Source organism: Pundamilia nyererei, unplaced genomic scaffold, assembly GCF_000239375.1.
Source record: "Pundamilia nyererei isolate P.nyererei 1_Seehausen unplaced genomic scaffold, PunNye1.0 scaffold00287, whole genome shotgun sequence".
In the NCBI taxonomy this organism is placed as follows: Eukaryota; Metazoa; Chordata; class Actinopteri; order Cichliformes; family Cichlidae; genus Pundamilia; species Pundamilia nyererei.
Window position 1 is genome coordinate 206,522 of NW_005187688.1, and position 21,518 is coordinate 228,039.

At 42.2% G+C, this 21,518-nt stretch overlaps 1 protein-coding gene across 1 annotated transcript in view; it reads left to right on the forward strand.

The window, feature by feature from the left end:
• The window catches only part of ttn.2 (titin, tandem duplicate 2), a 224,471-nt gene that overhangs the window by 156,994 nt on the left and 45,959 nt on the right, over positions 1-21,518 (forward strand). The window contains exons 177-210 of the mRNA XM_013915325.1: positions 1,023-1,304; positions 2,277-2,464; positions 2,685-2,796; positions 2,903-3,041; positions 3,834-3,997; positions 4,084-4,235; positions 4,429-4,585; positions 4,699-4,980; positions 5,216-5,515; positions 5,777-6,070; positions 6,384-8,388; positions 8,522-9,209; positions 9,334-9,598; positions 9,782-10,108; positions 10,220-10,504; positions 10,629-10,928; positions 11,008-11,310; positions 11,451-11,726; positions 11,830-12,129; positions 12,214-12,516; positions 13,460-13,759; positions 13,845-14,132; positions 14,232-14,534; positions 14,818-15,120; positions 15,202-15,507; positions 16,753-17,040; positions 17,493-17,783; positions 17,927-18,214; positions 18,299-18,886; positions 19,213-19,317; positions 19,406-19,603; positions 19,740-20,036; positions 20,237-20,824; positions 21,208-21,510. Coding sequence (XP_013770779.1) covers positions 1,023-1,304; positions 2,277-2,464; positions 2,685-2,796; positions 2,903-3,041; positions 3,834-3,997; positions 4,084-4,235; positions 4,429-4,585; positions 4,699-4,980; positions 5,216-5,515; positions 5,777-6,070; positions 6,384-8,388; positions 8,522-9,209; positions 9,334-9,598; positions 9,782-10,108; positions 10,220-10,504; positions 10,629-10,928; positions 11,008-11,310; positions 11,451-11,726; positions 11,830-12,129; positions 12,214-12,516; positions 13,460-13,759; positions 13,845-14,132; positions 14,232-14,534; positions 14,818-15,120; positions 15,202-15,507; positions 16,753-17,040; positions 17,493-17,783; positions 17,927-18,214; positions 18,299-18,886; positions 19,213-19,317; positions 19,406-19,603; positions 19,740-20,036; positions 20,237-20,824; positions 21,208-21,510 — 11,568 coding nt within the window. The remainder of the gene's footprint in view (positions 1-1,022; positions 1,305-2,276; positions 2,465-2,684; positions 2,797-2,902; positions 3,042-3,833; positions 3,998-4,083; positions 4,236-4,428; positions 4,586-4,698; positions 4,981-5,215; positions 5,516-5,776; positions 6,071-6,383; positions 8,389-8,521; positions 9,210-9,333; positions 9,599-9,781; positions 10,109-10,219; positions 10,505-10,628; positions 10,929-11,007; positions 11,311-11,450; positions 11,727-11,829; positions 12,130-12,213; positions 12,517-13,459; positions 13,760-13,844; positions 14,133-14,231; positions 14,535-14,817; positions 15,121-15,201; positions 15,508-16,752; positions 17,041-17,492; positions 17,784-17,926; positions 18,215-18,298; positions 18,887-19,212; positions 19,318-19,405; positions 19,604-19,739; positions 20,037-20,236; positions 20,825-21,207; positions 21,511-21,518) is intronic.

Sequence of the window (21,518 nt, forward strand, 5' to 3'; positions counted from 1 at the left end):
TCCCCAGACACGGGTGAAAAAAGTAGAAATAAACTGAGAAAAACGACCAGGACTAGCACAAAACGGTAGAACATGGTTGCAGAGTCTAATTACTAATACGTTAGTTATAAAAAAAAATTACGAGAAAAAAGATAAGAAAGAAAGAAACTCAGAATGAGCAGAGCTGCTGTAACAGGCTGCCGCACACGGGGGGGCGCCGGAAGTGAAGAGAAAAAAAAAAAAAAAAAAAAAAAAAGATGTTTTAATGCTTCAGTTGTCAGCAAAGGCCAGAGCTTGTATGTTTTTATTCAGCTGTTATATTCTGATAATGGAGATAACTTGAGTTTTCCTGGTCTCAGGGATAAACTGATTAGATTCTGATTGTCAAAGATCACGGTTACCTTAATCTCACTAAACATACTTTTGGCCAATATGTTATTTGCTAATTATGAGAAAATTGAATACAAATATCTAAATGGCAGTCTCACCGTAGTGTGTGTGGAAGTCTTGTGTTAACCCTGCTTCTCCAAATAATGTGAAAAGTCAAAATTAGGACATTTTATATTCAAAAGGTCATGTGTAAAAATACATTTTTAGGTCAGGTTCTTCTAGGTCGTATTTGTGCAAAAGAAGGGAAGTGCAAATATGGTTAGATACTGAACTGATGACATTCACTCATTTTTGAACCCCACCTTCATGTGTGCAGATTGTGGGTTTTAAGCTACAGTATGTGTGAACATTCCTGTTGCCTATGTTTGTTCATACAGAATAACTGTAAATATATTTTTATTTTAAGTTATTTTTAAAGGCTTCAATGCATCTGTTGTATGATTTTCAACACACATGGACTGGAACTTGATCTTCGTGGTTGTTGTGGAAATACAATAAACAGGATTAAATAATTTGATATGAAGTAAGAAAATGTGACAAAATGTGCCATTATAACTGTTGTAGGTGTGGAAATGGTCTTTTAAATCAGAGAAAATGATCTAGGGGAAGATTTTCAGCTGATATAATAACTAGCTTAACTGTTACCCCTGCAGAGCCACCGACTCTGGACCTGGACTTCAGGGAAAAGCTCATGGTAAAGGTGGGAGACACCTGCATGCTGTCGGGACGCTACAGTGGCAAACCGGCCCCTGCTATCACCTGGGCAAAGAATGATGAGGACCTGAAGGCAGATGAGGAAATCAGCCTCCACAGCACCACCCATCACCTCAGCCTCAACATCAGCAAGGCCAAGAGAGAACACAGCGGCCGCTATTGTGTCAGCGTGGAGAATGCTGCTGGCACTCGCTCGGGAATCTGCACCATCACTGTGGTCGGTGAGTCACAGCAAAGAGCTAATGACCTGACCAGCTGTGGAACTGACACAACACAAAAGTAGCATTGATCCGAACCAACACCTAACACCAGAAATGAAGGATATGTTAATGGATGTATCGAGATGAGTGGTCAGCTGCTTGTACATGACTCAAAATCAAATCAGAGGTTTAAAAACTAAAATTCAGAAAAGGCACTTAAAACAGTGCCTCTGTCTGTCTGAGCATTTAAGACCGAATGGCCACGTGTAGTCTGGAAAAAGTCAAGATTTTTTAGACTACTTGGATACACAACACATCAAAATCAGACAGAAAATTAGAGTAGTAAGTATACTGGAGCTGCAATATGGACCATAAGAGAGATTTATGGTATATTATCAGGAAAAATGAGTGACAGATCCACATATGAGGGGCCTGAAAGGCTCTCTCTTTTTAAATACTATAGGAAACAAAAATAAGCAATCTGAGGGTGACGTACTGTTTGGGCAATGTGCAACATATTCAAGATAAGAAGAGGCCTGGTTTTTTCGAGAACTTGTATATAAGGAGGAAAGTTTTTTATTTGATTCTGGGGTTAACAGGGAGCCACTGATGAGAAGCTAATATGAGAACATTATAGCCTCTTTTTCTAGTTTTCTTTTCTCCTTTCTTTTGCTGCATTATTTTGGATCAAGCGAAGGCTTTTGGGGGAACTTAGAACAACCTGATAACTACAGTAACTGAGCCTAGAAGTAAAAAAGGCTTGAACTTGTTTTTTAGAATTACTCTGAAACAGAATGTTTCTATACTGCAGAAATACTAATGCTTTAGACTTTAGATATTTTCCTTTACTTAGCATGTTGAACAAGTAACTGTTTAAACGTGTAATAAATGTTACATTTGAGTATCCCAGTATTATAACCTTTTATAAGCCGAGGCATGAAAATAAATGAAGATTTTCATGTTGCTGATCGCTGTAAATTCTTTTCCTGTCAGACCGTCCTCAGCCACCAGAGGGACCCGTAGAGTTCAACGAAGTCTACAGGAATTACATGGTAATCACCTGGAAGCCGCCTCTGGATGACGGAGGCTGTGCTGTCTCCAACTACATCATTGAGAAGAGAGATACCAACAGAGACCTATGGATGCCTGTCACCTCATCCTGTACCAGAACCACCTGCAGAGTGAGTAGAGATATTTTAAGCACAGAAAATGTTGGAAACAGTGACGAGAAGTGCAAATCTGGGCCAGACTTTTAGTATGCACCTTATATGTAAGAAGATCCTGTGAAAATCTTTGATAAAAAAGTTTGTTTGAAATGCCTGAATTTTTACCATTCGGTTTTTTTCTTCTTTTGTTATCAAGACAATAGTACAAAGGCTTTGATTACTAATATCCTTTCAGGTGCCAAAGCTAATCGAGGGCCGGGAGTACATCATTCGTATAATGGCTCAAAACATCTATGGCATCAGTGACCCTCTTCTGTCTACAGAGACTAAAGCTAGAGACATTTTCAGTAAGTGATATTCACAGAGAACGACGCACAAAGCCAGCAAGCAATCCGCTTTTGTGTTTATAAAGTAAAAACAGCATGTAATTGCATTTCATTGTGTCTATTACAGAGACACCAGATGCTCCCAAGCAGCCTCTGGTGAAGGAAGTTTACCATGACTCTGCCCTAATCAGCTGGGAGCCGCCTGCTGATGGAGGGAAACCAATCACAGGCTACATTGTGGAGAGGAAGGAGACCATGGCCAACAGGTTCATAAATACATATAACACTAATAATTTAGGGCCCAGGCAATGTTTGTAGGCTTTTCTTCTAATTGCTTTTTCGTGTACTTACACAGCCATGACTGGCATGTCAAAGTACACAATCCAGACTTGTAACACGCTTATGAATTATTAACAGCACATTTCAGCTAGTTGTTAAAGTTATTTGTTTTAGTTGCTGATAATGTAACTACTGCTCTGTGAGTGTGTAATGTTTTACCACTGGTCTTGTGTGGTGGGCACCAGTCTGTGGGAGCTATGTCAAACTCTTTCTTCCAGTGTGTGTGTGTGGCCTCACAAACTCTGATGCCACAGTCAGCCCAATGCCTAATAAATCAAACTTTTTTAGAAAACTGAGATTAAACCTGTTGCATCACAGCAGTGTGGTAGTTAGCTCTGTCACCCCAGAGCAAGAAGGACCCAGGTTTGAGTTTATTTGCCTGCCTATGTGGAGTTTGCATGTTCTCATGCAAACCATGTGTTGTTGTTTTTTTCTGAGTACTCTGGCTTCCTCATTCCTCAAGTTAAAAAAAATTATGTTATTTATATTTATATAAATGCATTCTTACAAACAAATTGTTAGACTTCATCTGAATTTTCATTTCATTCCATTCGATTTCAGCGTTTTCAGTGGGAGAAACTCATCCAAGAAGTCACGTTGATGAGCAAGGAAATATTTCTCCAACTGAAAACGCATCGTCAAGATGAACAAAATCAACTTTCTGGAATTTACTTAGCTGACATGCATCAAGACATCAGCCTTTATGTTTCTCTTCTCAGGTGGGTTCGCTGCAACACAGAAAGAATCCATCCTAAGGTGGAGTATTGGGTGACCGACCTCCTGAAAGGCTGCGAGTATGAGTTCAGGGTCAGTGCTGAGAATGAAGTGGGAGCTGGAGACCCAAGCCCACCATCTAAACCGGTCTTTGCCAAAGATCCCATTGGTGAGTTGTTCTCTTACAATTACACTCCATGTTATTATTAGTGGATGTAAATGCAGCACAAGAATATTCCTTCTTCTTTTCCCTAGTGAAACCTAGTCCGCCAGTGAATCTAAAGGCTATCGACTTTACCAAAGAGTCAGTTACCCTGTCATGGGAGCCACCCACCGACACTGGCAGAGGAAAAATCTTTGGATACTTGCTGGAGTTCCAGGCAGCTGGAAAGGAGGAATGGCTCAAGGTGAGGAAGTTACCTTGAGCCATTGAGGCGAGAGATATAACATGTAGACCACCCCTACAACTACATTTAACCTTTTAATTTCTTCATTTCAATTCTAATGTTCGTTCTTTCTTTCTTTCTTTCTTTCTTTCTTTCTTTCTTTCTTTCTTTCTTTCTTTTTTATTTCACTGAATTTTGTCAATTTGGACAACAGGTGAACCAGACTCCAGACTCCTGCAAAGAAACCAAGTTTAAGGTTATCAACTTGGAAGATGGTGTTTTGTACCGCTTCAGAGTCATGGCTGTGAACGCTGCTGGGGAGTCCAACCCAGCCAACCTTACTGAGCCGATTAGAGTACAGGACAGACTTGGTGAGTTGTTATTTCAGTATCATAGAATGCTACATAATGCTACATATGTGTGTTGAAGTACTATAGTGTTTGTAGTCATTAATTCTCTCACTTCCTTCTTCTACATCTTTCAGAGCCTCCAGAGTTGATTCTGGATGCCGGAATGACCCGAGAAATTAAAGCCATGGCTGGCACTCATATTGCTCTGATAGCCGGCATCAAAGGTGTCCCGTTTCCCACTGTCACCTGGAAGAAGAATGACGCAGAAGTTCCCCCTCGGGCAGATATCGAAACCAACCAGACAGGCACCAAGCTGGAGATGAGGTTCTGCCATCGTGGTGACTGTGGAGATTACACCCTAACTGTGGAGAATCCAGCAGGAACCAAGACTGTCACCTGCACTGTGCTAGTTCTTGGTAAGTACGGAATTATTTGTAGAATTGGATTATTAACTAAAATTCAGTGGTGGTTTGAAGGGACACATCTGGAGCTGAATCATCTGTGTGGTTTTTAATTTTGAAAAAGTGACTGTGATTAAGCACATTTTATTTTTGTGAGCCATCACCCCTGTGATACAAAGTCAGTTTCATTTTTGTGTCTTCCCCTAATGAAGGATCAGACTTTAGTGATGTTCTTTGTATGTTTCTTCAGACAAACCTGGTCCTGTACAGCACCTCCGTGTGTCTGATGTCAGGAGTGACTCTGCCTACCTGTCCTGGAAAGATCCAGAGGATAATGGTGGTACTCGCATCACTAACTTTGTGGTAGAGAAGAAAGACACAGCTTCCACTCAGTGGGTCCCTGTCTGCTCTACATCAAAGAAACGCAGTATGATGTTGAAGCACCTGATGGAGGGCACGTCCTACTCGTTTAGAGTTGCCGCTGAAAACCAGTTCGGCCGGAGCGAATATGTCGAGACACCAAAGGCCATCAAGGCAATGAACCCACTCTGTGAGTAACAACACAGTGACTATTTATCCTTCAAATTCATCTATATTATTTTGGTGTTGGAAAATTCCACAGATGCTTGTTTAATCATCCAAAATCTTACCTGGCGTAGGGTTTTCTGGCGATGCTATTCCCAGATTATGAACAGAATCAACTTTCTGGGATACTGAAAATAAATTTCCTTAAGCACCAAAGAAAACTGTGTTGCACAAAGAGTGAGTAGTTGAAGCCTGAATCGCTCTCATTTTGCTTTCATCCCTCCAGTCCCTCCTGGTCCTCCCAAAGACCTGCATCATGTTGATGTGGACAAGACTGAGGTATGGTTAGCATGGAACTGGCCTGATCGCAATGGAGGAAGTGAAATCATAGGCTTTCTGGTTGAGTACCAGGAAGAGGGAGAGAAAGAGTGGTATGAATGGAAAACTGTCAGCATCCCTGAGAGTCATGTGACTGGTCTGGAGGAAGGAAAAACCTACCGCTTCAGAGTGAGGGCTGAGAATGCCATTGGCCTCAGCAGACCTGATACCACAGTGCCTATCCTCTGCCAGGAGAAACTAGGTAGGGCAGAAGACAGTATTTGCATGACCCCTATTGGATTTCACATATAACTAATAGCATGAAATTAGTGTTCCAGTTGTTTGTTTTCACCTGAAATTAGATATTTACTTAATAGTGTAGGAATTGTGGTGCAGATGTGTGTTCCGTGATAGTGTCTCGAGTGAGTACTTAGAATTAGAGGAGGCAGATGATCTTAATGAAAAAAAGAAACTGTTGATAAGGCTGGTAAACTGGTAAAGTTTGAATAATTTAACTTTGTTTCATATTTGTTTCATATGAGTCTAGTAATGTGAGGTGACCTCTTTTTGCACAGTGCCCCCAATTGTTGAAGTTGATGTTAAACTCACTGAAGGCATCATTGTGAAGGCCGGGACTACCATCAGACTGCCAGCTATAATGAGAGGAATCCCTGTCCCAACTGCCAAGTGGTCCATCGAAGGAGAGGAGATCACCAGCCAGGGCAACATTAAGATTGACACTGATAATTTCTCCACTATTCTCAGCATTAATGAGTGCACCAGAAACCACACTGGAACCTACCTGCTCACTGTGTCCAACCCAGCAGGAACCAAGACGGTGGCCTTAAATGTCACTGTACTCGATGTTCCAGCTGCTCCGATTGGACCTGTCAACATATTGGAGGTCATGCCAGATTCCATGACAATTGAATGGCGTCCTCCTAAAGATGATGGTGGGAGCCCTATAACCAATTACATTGTGGAGAAAAGAGAGTCCAACAAAGAGACATGGGGAGGTGTGAGTTCTGGTAGTCTTGCAACTCAGCTCCGGATCGCTCGCCTTCAGAAAGGAGTAGAATATGTAGTCCGCATTCGTGCTGAGAACAAGATGGGCATTGGTGCTCCTCTGGAGAGCAAGCCCACTGTTGCTGAGCACTCATTCATGCCCCCTAGTGCACCTGGTAAGCCACAATCCTATGATACCTCAGAGGATGCTGTTACACTTGGCTGGACTATGCCCCTAACTGATGGTGGCAGTCAGATTACTGGCTACATCATTGAGCGCAGACACAAGGGAGGAAAGTGGATCCGTGTCAACAAGACACCTTGCAAGGACCTGAGGTACCGAGTCCTGGGCCTCTTCGAGGGCAGCGAGTATGAGTTCAGAGTGTTTGCTGAAAATATTGCTGGATTTAGTGGCCCCTCCCCCGTCTCCGACCCCTGCAAGCCCTGCAGGCCCATCACTGTCCCGAGTCCCCCTGTCAATCCTAAAGTTAAAGATTACAGCAGGGCCACTGCTGACCTGGTGTGGACCAAACCTACCAAAGATGGAGGCAGCCCAATCCTTGGTTACACTGTGGAGATGAAGAAAGCTAGCGCTGAAGAATGGAAAAAAGTCAACCTGGATGACTTGATCAAGCAGTGTGCCTACAGGGTGAAGGGTCTGGAAGAGGGTGTGACCTATAGATTCAGAGTCTTTGCTTCAAACATGATTGGAGACGGGGAGCCAAGAGAAATCCCAGAATCAGTCACTGCTCAGGATATTCTTATACCTCCAGAGATTGAGATGGAGGCCACTTGTCGAGATTGTGTTACTGTGCGTGTTGGACACAACATCAACATCATTGGTTACATCAAGGCTCGCCCTGATCCTGAAGTTTTTTGGTCAAAAGAAGAGACTATTCTAGAGAACAGCAAACGTGTTACCATCCTGCAGAATCTTCCTTTAGTCCACCTAAAGATCAAGGAAGCTACAAGGAATGACCATGGCAAATATATTCTGAAAGCTTCAAATGAAGGTGGTGAGGCTTCCCGCACAATCACAGTTAATGTTCTAGACCGACCCAGCCACTGCCAGAATCTGAATGTGACCTATGTCACTAAGGGCTCATGCATGATCAACTGGGAGAGCCCTAAGGACAATGGTGGATCCGAGATCACCAACTACATTGTGGAGTGCAGAGAGCCTAGTATTAGCATGTGGTCTATGATCTCTTCCCACTGCACTAATCGTAAGATCAAGGCAAAGCTGATGGAAGGCCATGAGTACCTGTTCCGTGTCTGTGCTGAGAACAAAATAGGACCAGGACCCTCCGTGGAGATCAAAACTCCTACATTGGCCATTGACCCTATTGACAAGCCCGGCGAGCCTGAGAACTTCAGAGCAATTGACATTGGTAAGAACTATGTCAATTTGAGGTGGCGGAAGCCTGACTATGATGGTGGAAGCCCCCATCTCTCCTACAACCTGGAGTGTAAAACTAAAGATGCGGAGGAGTGGGAAAAACTCAACACCACTACTCTCACAGACACCTTCTTTTTGGCTGATAAATGTGTGGAAAATCAGACGTACACCTTCAGGTAGGTTACTTCATTTCTAATTTGTAATTACTGATTGTTTTGTTGGGTGTTTATCTGATCAGAAATTGTGTTCTGTAAGGGTTATCCAGCTATCTACCTTTATTTACCTTTATTTTTACAATTTGTTATCCAGAGTGCAGACTGTCAGTGAAGGAGGTGAGAGTGCCTGGGTAAAACTTGCAGATATTCTGGTGAGGGAGGAGATCCAGAAGCCTGTCATTGACCTGAAGTTGGCTGGAACACTGACAGTAAAAGCTGGAGAGTCAGTCAGGATGGAGGCTGCTCTGAGAGGAAAGCCCCAGCCTGAGGTTAAATGGATGAAAGATAAGGCTACTGGAGACAATCCCAGAATAAGCTATGAAACTGGCCCAGACTACTCAAAATTTCTGATGACTAAGTCCAAGCGTAGTGACACAGGAAAATACATTATCACTGCCACCAACTCGGGTGGGACTTTCACAGCATATGCCAATGTTAATGTCCTGGACGTTCCCGGCCCAGTGAGAGACCTGAGGATTACTGGCATTGGAGCTGACAAGTGCAGAGTGGTTTGGGATGCTCCAGAGGATGATGGAGGTTGTGAGGTGGACAGCTACATTCTAGAGAAATGTGAAACCAGGAGGATGGTTTGGTCCACATATTCAGCCTCTGTGGTCACACCATACTGCAACGTCACTCGTTTGGTGGAGGGCAATGAATACATATTCAGAGTGCGGGCAGAAAACAAGATGGGAACTGGCCCTGCCATGGACAGTAAGCCTATAACTGTCAAGACTCAGTTCAACAAACCTGGACCCCCTGATGCCCCTGAAGTCACCAAGGTAAATTTTTGTATACTCTCTACTTGGTTTTATTTCAAATTGTGTCTCGTGGAAAACATTTCAACATCTTCAAGCTTTTATAACATAGTAATTAACAAGCTATAATAATTGGTTGTGATTAAAGGTGAGCAAAGATGAGATGACTGTGGTCTGGGCTCCTCCTGAGAATGATGGAGGAAAGTCAATCACTGGCTACATCCTTGAAAGGAAGGAGAAGAGGGCAGTGCGCTGGGTGCCCTGCACTAAGAGCCCAATCTCTGAGAGGCGCATGAAAGTCACCAACCTGATTCCAAACCATGAGTACCAGTTCAGAGTGAGAGCTGAGAATGATGTCGGTCTGGGAGATCCCAGTAAACCCTGCAGACCAGTTGCAGCCAAAGATCCTATTGGTGAGTTTGCTGTCACAACTTTACTATTAAGAAGTTCAAGTGGGGGGGTTTGTTTTGTTTTGTTTTTTTGTGGTAGAGCTGAAGAACATGTAAAATGCCAGACAATGGGGTTTAAGATTTGACAAGCTTCGTCTTTTATTTCTGCATTCATAATAAGTTTTGTTTCACTGTCTCCACCTACAGAGCCACCTGGTCCCCCTGCAGCCCTGAAGGTGGCCGACAGCACAAAAACCTCTATCACTCTGTCCTGGTCTAAACCTGTCTATGACGGTGGCGCCCCCATTATTGGCTATAGCTTGGACATGAGGCTGAAAAGTGAGGCGGACCCTGAGAATCCCACAGTGGGCTGGAAGAGAATTGATACTCATGGACCACTGGTGCTCACAGAATTTACTATTGGCCAGCTTGATGAAAAGCAGGAGTATGAGTTCAAGGTGTCAGCCCAAAACCAGGTGGGCTGGGGACGCCATGCTTATTTGAAGGAGGCAGTGTCTCCCAAGGAGATCCTGGGTAAGAAGTCATCAGATTCTGTGCCTCAATAAATGTTTTATAGTACAGTAGTCTTGTAAATTTTCCAAAGCTGATGACACTAAACATTCATTTGTTTTTCATGTAAAACAGAGGCTCCAGAAATTGAGCTGGATGCCAGTCTGAGGAAAGGCCTTTCTGTGAGGGCTGGTTGTCCTATAAGGCTTTTCGCCGTGATCAGAGGAAGGCCTGCCCCCAAGGTTACGTGGAAGCGGTTGGGTGTGGACAATGTAATCCGCCGAGGTCACGTGGACCAGGTTGACACCATGTCCTTCCTTGTTATCCCTGAGAGCACCAGAGAGGATTCTGGAAAATATTCACTCACTCTGTCCAACTCAGCTGGAGAGAAAGCAATATTTGTCCGTGTCAAAGTCCTTGGTGAGAAACATAAAATGAATGTCAAATGGTGTATTTTCGTTTAATAACTTTTAAACCCGTTTAAAAAGACTGGTCACTAATGAGGAGGCTGTCATGTCTTTGATTTAAAAAATTTTGTCCACAGACACACCTGGTCCGGTTGGCAGCCTGGATGCCACTGACATCACCAAAACAACAGCTCAACTCTCCTGGTTGCCACCAGAGAATGACGGAGGCAGCCCCATCCTCAATTACGTTGTGGAGAAACGAGAGGTTGATAGGAAGACCTGGACCAAGTGCATAGAGGACCTGAAGAAGACTAGCTTCAAGGTCACCAACCTTACACTTGGCATTGAGTATTACTTCAGAGTCATGGCCTGCAACAAGTATGGCATTGGAGTTCCTCAGGACTCACCCAGGTCCTACTTGGCTGTTGACCCAATCAGTAAGTTCCGTGTTCTTCTGACTCTGAATTTAGTCTGTTTTGTTAATTGTTTCTAATCCCTGCTTTGTTTTGGATTCAGGTGAGCCAGACCCTCCAAAGAAGATGGACGTGTTAGAGATCACCAAGAATAGTGCTACACTGGGCTGGCTAAAACCACTCAGGGATGGAGGTGCCAAAATCAATGGTTATGTGGTGGATTACCAGGAGGAGGGTGCACCTGAGGACAAATGGACACCATATTCTGTGGTCAAAGACCTGACTATCGTGGTAGTTGGTCTGAAAGAAGGAAAGAAGTATAAGTTCAGAGTGGCTGCTAGGAACTCAGTGGGAGTCAGTTTGGCTCGAGAGGCTGAGGGAATGTTTGAAGTTAAGGAGCAGCTCAGTGAGTAGACAAGTTTAAACATTTCCTCATACTAGTATGGATAATAGTAACTGAGACACTGTCATTCATGTAGGTCAATCAAAAAGTTTAAATCATCATGAAATACAGAAGTAACTATTGATATTTTGTCTTCCTCTCAGTGGCTCCGAAGATAATCATGCCTGACATTGTGACAGTCAGAGCTGGATCCAAGATGACGATTGAGGCTATTGTGGCAGGTAAACCTGCTCCTGTCTGCAAGTGGAAGCAGGGCAATGAGGATGTGCTAACCTCTGATCGCCTGTCCATTGTAAAGACGCTGACAACTACCTCACTTATTATAAAGAATGTAACAAGAAAGGATAGTGGTTACTACAGCCTGTCAGCTGAGAACAGTACTGCCAAGATTAATCAGATCCTCAAAGTCATCGTCATGGGTAAGTTAGAACAGAGACTTTTTACACCGCTGGTTCTTGTAAACACATCAGCAGTGCTTTGCCCTGCCTTCCATTATCAACATGTGTGCTGTCTGTGTCTCAGACATCCCTGGACCCCCTGAAGCTCCTTTGGAGATCACTGAACTGGACATGGATGCGTGCACACTGCTCTGGAACTCGCCACAGGAGGATGGTGGTAGCAACATCACCAACTACATTGTAGAGAAGTGTGATGTTAGCCAGGGTGATTGGATCACCGTTTCTACATCTTGCACAAAGACGAGCTTCAGAATGACCAAACTGACACCTGGCAAAGAGTACAGCTTCCGTGTTCGTGCTGAAAACAGGTTTGGCGTCTCTGGGCCTACCTACTCTGAGAAGATGATTGCCAGATATCCATTTGGTGAGCATTTGTATTCTAATATGTATCATAGCTTCCCAACATTACAAGAATAACATTATGTGTTAATGGCTTTTTTCCCCAAAGATCCTCCGAGTGAACCCAGAAACCTGCAGATAAACAAGATCAACAAGGATTTCGTCATCCTATCATGGGAGCGTCCCAGCTCTGATGGTGGGAGCCCCATCAGTGGATATTGCATTGAAAAGAAGGAGAGGAATAGCCTTCTGTGGGTGAAGGCTAATGAGACTCTGGTCAAAGCCACTCAGTACACCTGCACAGGCCTGATCGATGGCCTGGAGTACACCTTCAGGGTGTCAGCACAAAACCAGGCCGGACAGGGCAAACCTTGTAAACAGACAGACTTCATCACTGCCAGGACTGCTGTCGGTATGAACACTTCTTATAACTAGAAAAACATCATAATTTTTCTCACCATTTCACCATATTGTTGATAAATTTCAGTTAAAACCAATAGCACAAAAATGACAACTTTAAATTCAAAGAGCTCTTCACAACACAACTGCACTTTTATGTCATTCATGTTTTTATTAACTGGAAAAAATATCATATACATCATTTTATGTATGCCCTCTGTTGTTTTTAACATTTCCCAATCAGTTTGTTGAAGCTAGCAAACATTTGATTTTTTAAAAATTCTTTTTAACCACGGAATAAAAATGTATCTCCCCTTTTAGATAACGTGCTCCATGTACTAAATATTTAATAGTGATTCAGTTCAGCAGCCCCAGGCCCTTTAATACATGTCAAACAAAAAGATAAGGAAATTTATTTTTAAAATACCTACTTCCGTTACAAGTTAACTAACCAAACACATCTGAGATACAGAAGCCCATTTTAGCCCTAACATTAAAGTGGTGAATTCTATTTTTCTGTCTATCAGTTGATCAATCAGTTACATTTTTTTTAAATTATCAATCAATCAATGTCAACTCAACAGTAATATAGTAAAGTATATAACAGTAAAGCTAGGGAACCCTTCCTTTAAATAAACATGCTGTAGTTGATTTAATACCCACAAGAACTGAGGAGAAAGCAATTAAATGATTACAGATGCTGCAATTCAATGATAAAATCAGTAGTTTAATTATTCCATGTCAAAATCACCTACACAATACTCCCCACCCACAATCGTCTTTGACTCATATCAGAATGATTCAAATTCTACTTTTTCTGGTTAATATATTTTCTTTTTAATTTCAGGATATATTGCTATATATATTTGCACTCTTTTGCATTCAAGTTCATTCTTTGTAATTTAAACTGTATCGTCTACAACTGTTCATTTGTGGGGGTTTTTGTTTCTATCTAGACCCACCAGGAAAACCCGAGCCCATGGATGTGACCAAGAGCACTGTATCATTAGTGTGGGGCCGTCCAAAGCATGACGGTGGCAGCAAGTTGATTGGCTACTACGTGGAATATACAAAGCTTCCAGAAGAGAAGTGGACTCGCTGCAATGCCAACTGCATGAACATACAGACAGAGAACTATGTGGTGACTAACCTACAGGAGGGTCAACAATACCAGTTTAGAATCATCGCCAAGACCGCAATTAACAGCAGCCTTCCATCTGAGCTGTCTGACCCTATTCCTGTCATCGCAGAGAATGGTACAACTCTGCATAGTAACGAAAGTGATACACAAATACAGTCATATACAAATAATCATGAGGGTTTTTTTCCTCTTCTATGCAGTTGCTCCTCGTGTGGAATTAGGTGTTAACATGAAGAACCTGATTGTGGTGAAAGCTGGAGAAAATGTCTTCCTGGATGCTGAGGTCTTTGGCAAACCACTTCCCAAAGTGAGCTGGAAGAAGGATGGAGTACCTCTGGTCCTTGCTGAGGGAATGAAGATGTCCCAAAAGAAACATCTTCATCTGCTGGAGCTATACTCTGTCACCAGGAAAGAGACTGGGGACTACACTATCACAGCTGAAAATGTCAATGGCACCAAGTACGCCACCATAAAGGTCAAAGTACTCGGTAAGCTAAAGTTATGTTAGTTCATTTTATTGTAGTGCTTAAGCTAGCGTTTCATGTTTTGAGAGAAAAAAGCTTATCCTTGTGTTTTTTCTACCACAGACAAACCAGGCCCTCCAGCCTCAGTGAAAATTTCTAAGGTGTTTGCTGACCGTGTTAAGCTGCGATGGGTGCCACCACTTGCAGATGGCGGTTCTGAAATCACTAACTACATCATTGAGAAGCGTGAGACTAGCAGGGCCAACTGGGCATTGGTCACCTCAAACATCCATGGACACATCACTGACTGTTCAGTGGAGAAACTTATTGAAGGACACGAATATCAGTTCCGAGTCAGTGCTGAGAACCAGTATGGTGTGGGAGATCCCATTATGACTGATGCCGTCACGGTCAAGAATCCGTATGGTAAGAAAACTCACTGTATTCTACTTGAGGAGAATAAAATGAAAAAATGAAAGCATGCATGTTTTACTGACTGCATAAAGTCTCATATTAGCTTGACCATGTTTAAATCATTAAAATTACTGTGATTTGATATATATCTTGACTTTTTTTTTGCTTAAATTCAATTTTTCAAATTGTGAATTGTGTGACATGGCTAATGTGTAAGTTTTTTATTCCTTTATAACACCATGTTGATCAAAGTTGGTGTAGCCCATCAGAGAATTTAAACATTATCTCTTGTCAGATGTTCCTGGTCCATGTGAGCCACCTGTCATCACCAACATCACACAGAACTCCATGACAGTCAGCTGGAAGGCCCCAGCCAATGACGGCAAATCTCCCATCCTTGGCTACATGGTGGAGAAACGTGAGGCCACTGAGCTGAGCTGGGCTAAGGTTAACCGCCGACCAGTCATTGATAGGACCATCAAGGCCATTCAACTGACTGAGGGCTCTGAGTATGAGTTCAGAGTAATTGCTATAAACAAGGCTGGTCTTGGGAAACCCAGCGACGCTTCAAATGGTGCCCTGGCTGTTGACCCTGTCTGTGAGTATCTGCTTTAAAACACACTTTCTAAATGAAAGTAAAACGCTTCAGACAACTAATTATTCATAAATAATTATTTAGATCCTCCCGGGCCACCTGCCTTCCCCAAGGTGGTGGACTCTACCAAGACGTCAGTTAGCCTTAGCTGGACCAAACCAGCATACGATGGTGGCTGTGAGATCATTGGATACTTGGTTGAGTGCAAGCGAGTTGATGGAGAGAGCTGGACAAGATGCAATGTGCCGAAGAAACTCCAGGCCACGAAATTCCTGCTGACAGGCCTGATGGACAACACTGAGTACCAGTTCAGAGTCACGGCTGTTAACAAGATTGGCTACAGTGAGCCCAGCGAGGTGCCTGGAAACTACATGCCTAAGGATATTCTAAGTATGTTCCCAGCTGTCTCTGATTCAACACTATTTAGATAAATAATTTCCAAAAGGAAAATTGTTTAGTTTACTGGTTTAATTTAATGGTTTTCTGTGGGGTGTTTCCACTGGAGATCAACAGCTTATGTCTAAATCATTGTTATGAATACGTGTGGCTATTGCTGAATCTCTAAAAGAAAAAAGAATTAAATCAAGAGGCAATATAAAAATCAATCAAGTTAGCTTGGCTTTGAAGGAGAGACTGTGTCAGCAAATACAGTAGTACACCTTATCTCTCATTACTATATCACAGTTTATCACTGTGAAAGAGGAACTCAATTTCATTAAATAACTTTAATGCATATGACATTATGGAGATCGGATTGTATGACTACTAACTGGCTCAGTGGTAATCGAAGAAAATGAAATAACCATTTACCTAATCCAGTTTTGAGATGTGAGAGATTTATGACGTTTAGCGTGTTTGGAGTGTGTAGTTAATGTGTTGTCTTGTGTAGTTAGTGTGTAGTTTTGTGTTGTGTGTCAGAACAATGAGGCGACTGCTGTCTCCAGGTTAAACAGGAGTGATACACCTGCTGCTGTCAGACCTGCAGGTATCAGGCTGTGATGTTCTCCTTTATAGTGGACAGAAATTATGTTTTTGCAGTGGCACAAATAATTTGTGGCATCTTATTGAAGAACAGCTGATTGTTCTGTAAATAGTTTGAAATGGTTATTAGAAAGAGGGTAAAAGGTAAATGGATGCAAATAACTTTGTTGTTTGTAAAACATGTGCATATGATTTTAACATTGACAATTTATATTTGCATTTAAAGTTATGAAATATGATTCATTAAACATGTTTGTGGTTGTTACAGTAAAAATATAACTTTTTCTACTCTGATTTTATGTTTTTTGTCTGATTTTAGATCAATTGTGTTAATACAGTTTGTCAAAATGAAAACATGACTGTAAATTCAGACACGTGAGGTTGTGCTGAAAAGGATGAGACCAAACAAAGTAAATAGTTTTTAAAGGTGAAATGTGGAGGAAACATCAAAAGTAGTTAAAATGGCCAATTATACCCTGGATTTTTTTAAAGTAACACAATAGTTACTTTTCAAGTAATTATTACTTTTAGAATCTTGTAACTCAGTTACTAACTCAATTACTTTTTTGAAGAAGTAACTAGTAACTATAATTAATTACCTTTTCAAAGTAACTTATCCAACACTGTTAATGACCCACCCTTTGTTTCCTCCAGTTGCTCCTGATGCTGAGCTTGACGCTGACCTGAGAAAAGCTTTGGTTCTGCGAGCTGGAGTAACCATGAGGCTCTATGTACCACTGAGAGGACGCCCAGCACCGAAGGTGACATGGACTAAAGTTGATGCTAATTTGAAGGAAAGACAAGGACTACTGATCAAGACATCAGACTGGGACACCCTACTGATGATTGAGGATGTTAACAGATGTGATTCTGGCAAATATGTTCTGTCACTGGAGAACAGCAGCGGCTCTAAGAGCTACACCATCGTAGTAAAGGTCCTTGGTAAGAATTTCTGTCATATAAAATGTTGAGTACACACACTCCAGTGAGTTGTACTGTCACATGCAATGTAGACATGTAAATGAAACCAAGTAAGTGAAAAACCTTTTCACTGATTTATAGTTCAAATCTATCAAGAGGTTTTTCTTAACCTGCATCGAGCTGAAATACAATTCTTGAAATGGTGGTTTTAAAAATTAAACATTAAATGTATTAAATGGAGTCGAACCTAGTTTTCACCTTAAAATGTGTAAAAAAGTAGAACATATATATGATTATATAAGATATATCAGAAATATCAGCATGAAGAAAGAAAATGGTTTTTTTTTTAAATAAATATAGAGTGCACACATAGGCCTAATGTGTGTTTTCACTTCAGACATGCATTTGTACTCGTGCTTGTATAACTTTCTGAAAGCTATAAGGCAAAGAAATTGCTTCTCTTGCCCACTTAGATTCTCCGGGCCCACCCTTAAACCTGACTGTGAAGGAAACCTCCAGAACCCATGCCTGCATCACCTGGGATGCCCCACTGATTGATGGTGGTAGTCCAGTTAAGAACTACATCGTAGAGAAACGTTTGGCTGAGAGGAAAGCCTGGACCTGTGTGTCAGCAGATTGTCCTAAGATTTCCTTCAGGATCACCAACCTGGAGGCAGGACAGGCCTACTGCTTCAGAGTTCTAGCTGAAAATGCATACGGCATTGGAGAAGGCTGTGAGACCCCAGGCAGCATCAGGGCCTCTGGTAGTTACAAGATATTTGATACTTAAATTTAAATATACTCATGCTGTATAGCCACTGCATTCATGAGCTCAAAGAAAGACACTATATATGTAGCTAAAAAAACACAAACGTTCAACCTTCGTCCATTTGTCCTTCCTGTGCAGAGCAACCTGGTCCAGTGACAGACTTCAAAGCTCAGAAGACTACAAAGAACTCTATCACCCTGTCCTGGAAGAAGCCCATCAATGATGGTGGGAGTTTTATTACTGCATACATCTTGGAGCAGGGTGAAGGCGAGGAGAAGTGGAAGCAGATCCTGAAAGGCAAGAATACCTCACACACTATTGGAGAACTGACAGAAAGCAAGGAGTATTCTTTCAGGGTCAAGGCACTCAACGAGTCTGGAGAGGGACCACCCACTGAGCTCACTGCTGTTGCAAAGGACCAATTTGGTAAAAATGCCTTCATGCTATTCTTAGTTATACTAAAATTATAATGTTGAACTTTTTAATGATGATTATCCTTTTGAACTTCAGTGCTACCCGACTGCAACTTAAGTGATCTGCACGATGGCTGCTGTGTGGTTAAGGAGGGCAGCACAACACGCATTAACATCCCCATCACTGGAGTTCCAAACCCCACTGCTACCTGGAAGAAGGGCGATATGGGAGTGGGTGATACTGGCCGGATGTGTGTTGAAGCATCTCAGGGCATCACCACCTTACTGATTAGAGACTGCCAGAGAGGAGATGCTGACACCTACACTATAAATGTCAGGAACAGTGCTGGCTCAAAGGACTGCAAGTTCCAGCTGAAGGTGGTTGGCAAACCCGGTATCTGCACTGGACCCATTACGTTTGATGAGATAACTGCCGATGCCATCACACTAGAGTGGGGACCACCCAAAGATGATGGTGGTGCAGAGGTGTCTAATTACATTGTGGAGAAGAGGAGAACAACAGATAACAAGTGGACTACAGTGGCTTCTGCCATCCAGAAGACCACCATGAGAGTGATCAGACTCCATGACGGGATAGAATACATCTTTAGAGTGTTTGCTGAGAACAAGTATGGGGTTGGAGAACATCTGAGGTCTGACCCAGTCGTTGCCCAGCATCCTTTCAGTAAGTATGGCCATTGTCTACTACCACTGTTAATTTATAACTGATTATACTTCAGATCTTTTTGTCTTGTCAAGACATTGTCTCTAATTTTTTTTTGAAAAAGGGCAAAATTATCTCTAGTAATAACATTTAGTGCTCATTATAAGACCTGATGTATTTGTTTTACAAATGTACTTTTAAAATACTAGTAAATGAAATGAAACTATAGCTTTGTTTAGGGATTTTTTAAATCAGTCTTTCTCGTGTAATGACATCATCTGCATTATACTGAACTGATTTTATTACACATATTAATGTCTTCCTCTCGCTTTCTCTTCTTCCTCCAGATGTTCCCGGGGCACCTGCTCCACCAGAAATTGTGAGCATCAGGCATGAATCAGCCATCCTGACTTGGGTTGATCCAAAGGACACTGGTGGTGCCCCAGTTACTGGTAACAAACAGTGATCAATGTACATGCTAAGTATGAGCAAACAGCAAATAACAATCAGTCTGATCAAGTAATTTTGTGTTTTCCCTAGGATATCACATAGAGTATAAGGAAAAGAACAGTCTGATGTGGAAACGGGCGAGTAAGACTCCTCTGAGAGTAAAAGAATGTAGAGTCACTGGACTGACAGAAGGATTAGAATATGAGTTCAGGGTAATGGCCATGAACATGGCTGGCCTGGGAAAGGCTAGCAAAGTAACTGAGGCCGTAGTTGCTCTGGATCCTATTGGTGAGTCCACTGTTATTGGAATCTTTTTTTTGCTTATTCAACTATGTACTGTTTACAGTACTTGTTACCTGAGCTATGGCAACCATGTCTCTTTTTGAAATGCTTTACAACCGTCTTCTCTTTTGTGTCATGTCAGATCCTCCTGGCAAGCCTGAAGTAATCAGTGTCACCAGGAGCACAGTCACTCTGATGTGGACAGCTCCCAAATATGACGGTGGCTACAAGCTTACTGGTTATATCATAGAGAAACTTGAGGCCAGTGGTAAGGCCTGGATGAAAGCAAATCATGTCAACATTCAGGGCTGTGCTTTTACCGTCACTGACCTGACTGAAGGATCCCAGTATGAATTTAGAGTCAGAGCTAGGAATGCTGCAGGTGCCATCAGTATTCCTTCAGAGCCTACTCCGCTTTTGACCTGCAAGGATGAATATGGTGAGCTAAGTAGTAAACAGTTTGACTAGTTTTGGAGTTGACTGTAGATTATTGATTCCCCCCCCCCCCCTTTATGTATATATGTACAGTTAGGACTTAAAAATATTTGTCAAAAGTTTGAAATTTTGAGTTGTTGAACGTTTAAAATGTCAACAACTGTCTACAATGCAAAATACAACTTTTTTTTGTCATCTCTACAGAGCCCCCAACCATCACTATTGACCCAGAAATGAAAGATGGTATAGCCATCAGAGCAGGAGACACAATTGTAATCTCAGCTTCTAAAATTGTGGGCAAACCTCCACCTACTGCAGCGTGGTCCAAGGGAGGACGTGAGTTGAAGACTTCTGACATTGTCACCATCACCAGTACCCCAACCTCCTCTACTCTGGCTATTAAGTACGCAAGTCGGAAGAACACAGGGGAGTACACTATCACTGCCAGCAACCCCTTTGGCATTAAGGAAGAACATGTTAAGGTGAAGGTCTTAGATGTTCCTGGACCTCCAGGCCCAGTTGAAGCCAGTAACATTTCAGCCGAAAAGTGTACCCTGACCTGGCTTCCACCAGAGGAGGATGGAGGCTCTACTATCAAATCCTACATCCTTGAGAAGAGAGAAACCAGCCGACTACAGTGGACCAAGCTAGCTGAAAATGTCATGGATTGCAGACACGTAGTCAGCAAACTGATTAAAGGCAATGAATACATTTTCAGAGTGTCTGCTGTGAACCAGTATGGCACAGGAGATTCAACCCAGTCTGCTCCAGTCAAAATGGTTGATAGTTTCTGTAAGTTTATATTTTTTATGTGGTTTATATCTGTGTATTAATAATTAAACAATAAAAGCAACTTATCTATAGGATCTTGCAGATCCTTTAAAATAAAAATATAGCTAATAGACATGTCTAATAGTAGTGTACACATCCAGAAAATTTTTTTTTTACATATACTATTATATATTGTACACATATTTATTAGTTTCAGATTTAGCCATTCATATATTTTGCCTGTTTATGTTATTGTATTTTGCACAACTCTGTTGCTTGTGAAGTTCGCACACAAGAATTTCACTCGCATGTGCTGTACCAATGTACCTGCACATGTGATGTGACAGTCAAAGTGATTTGATTTGATTTGATTTGATTTGTCCTTCCTGTTTCTGTTTCCCCAGCACCACCAGGTCCGCCCTCAACCCCAGAGATTGATAATGTTAGTAGGAATGCTGTCACCATTTCATGGAAGAGACCAGTACGAGATGGGGGAAGTGACATTAGGGGATACTGTGTTGAGAGGAAAGAGAGAAAAGGACTGAGATGGGTCAGAGCCTGTAAGCGGACTATCCCTGACCTGCGGTTTAAGGTGCAAGGCCTGAGTGAGGGAGTAGAGTACGAGTTTAGAGTCACTGCTGAGAACAAGGCTGGATTTGGGGAGCCAAGTGAACCATCGCGCCCTGTCATGACAAAAGATATTGTGTGTAAGTAA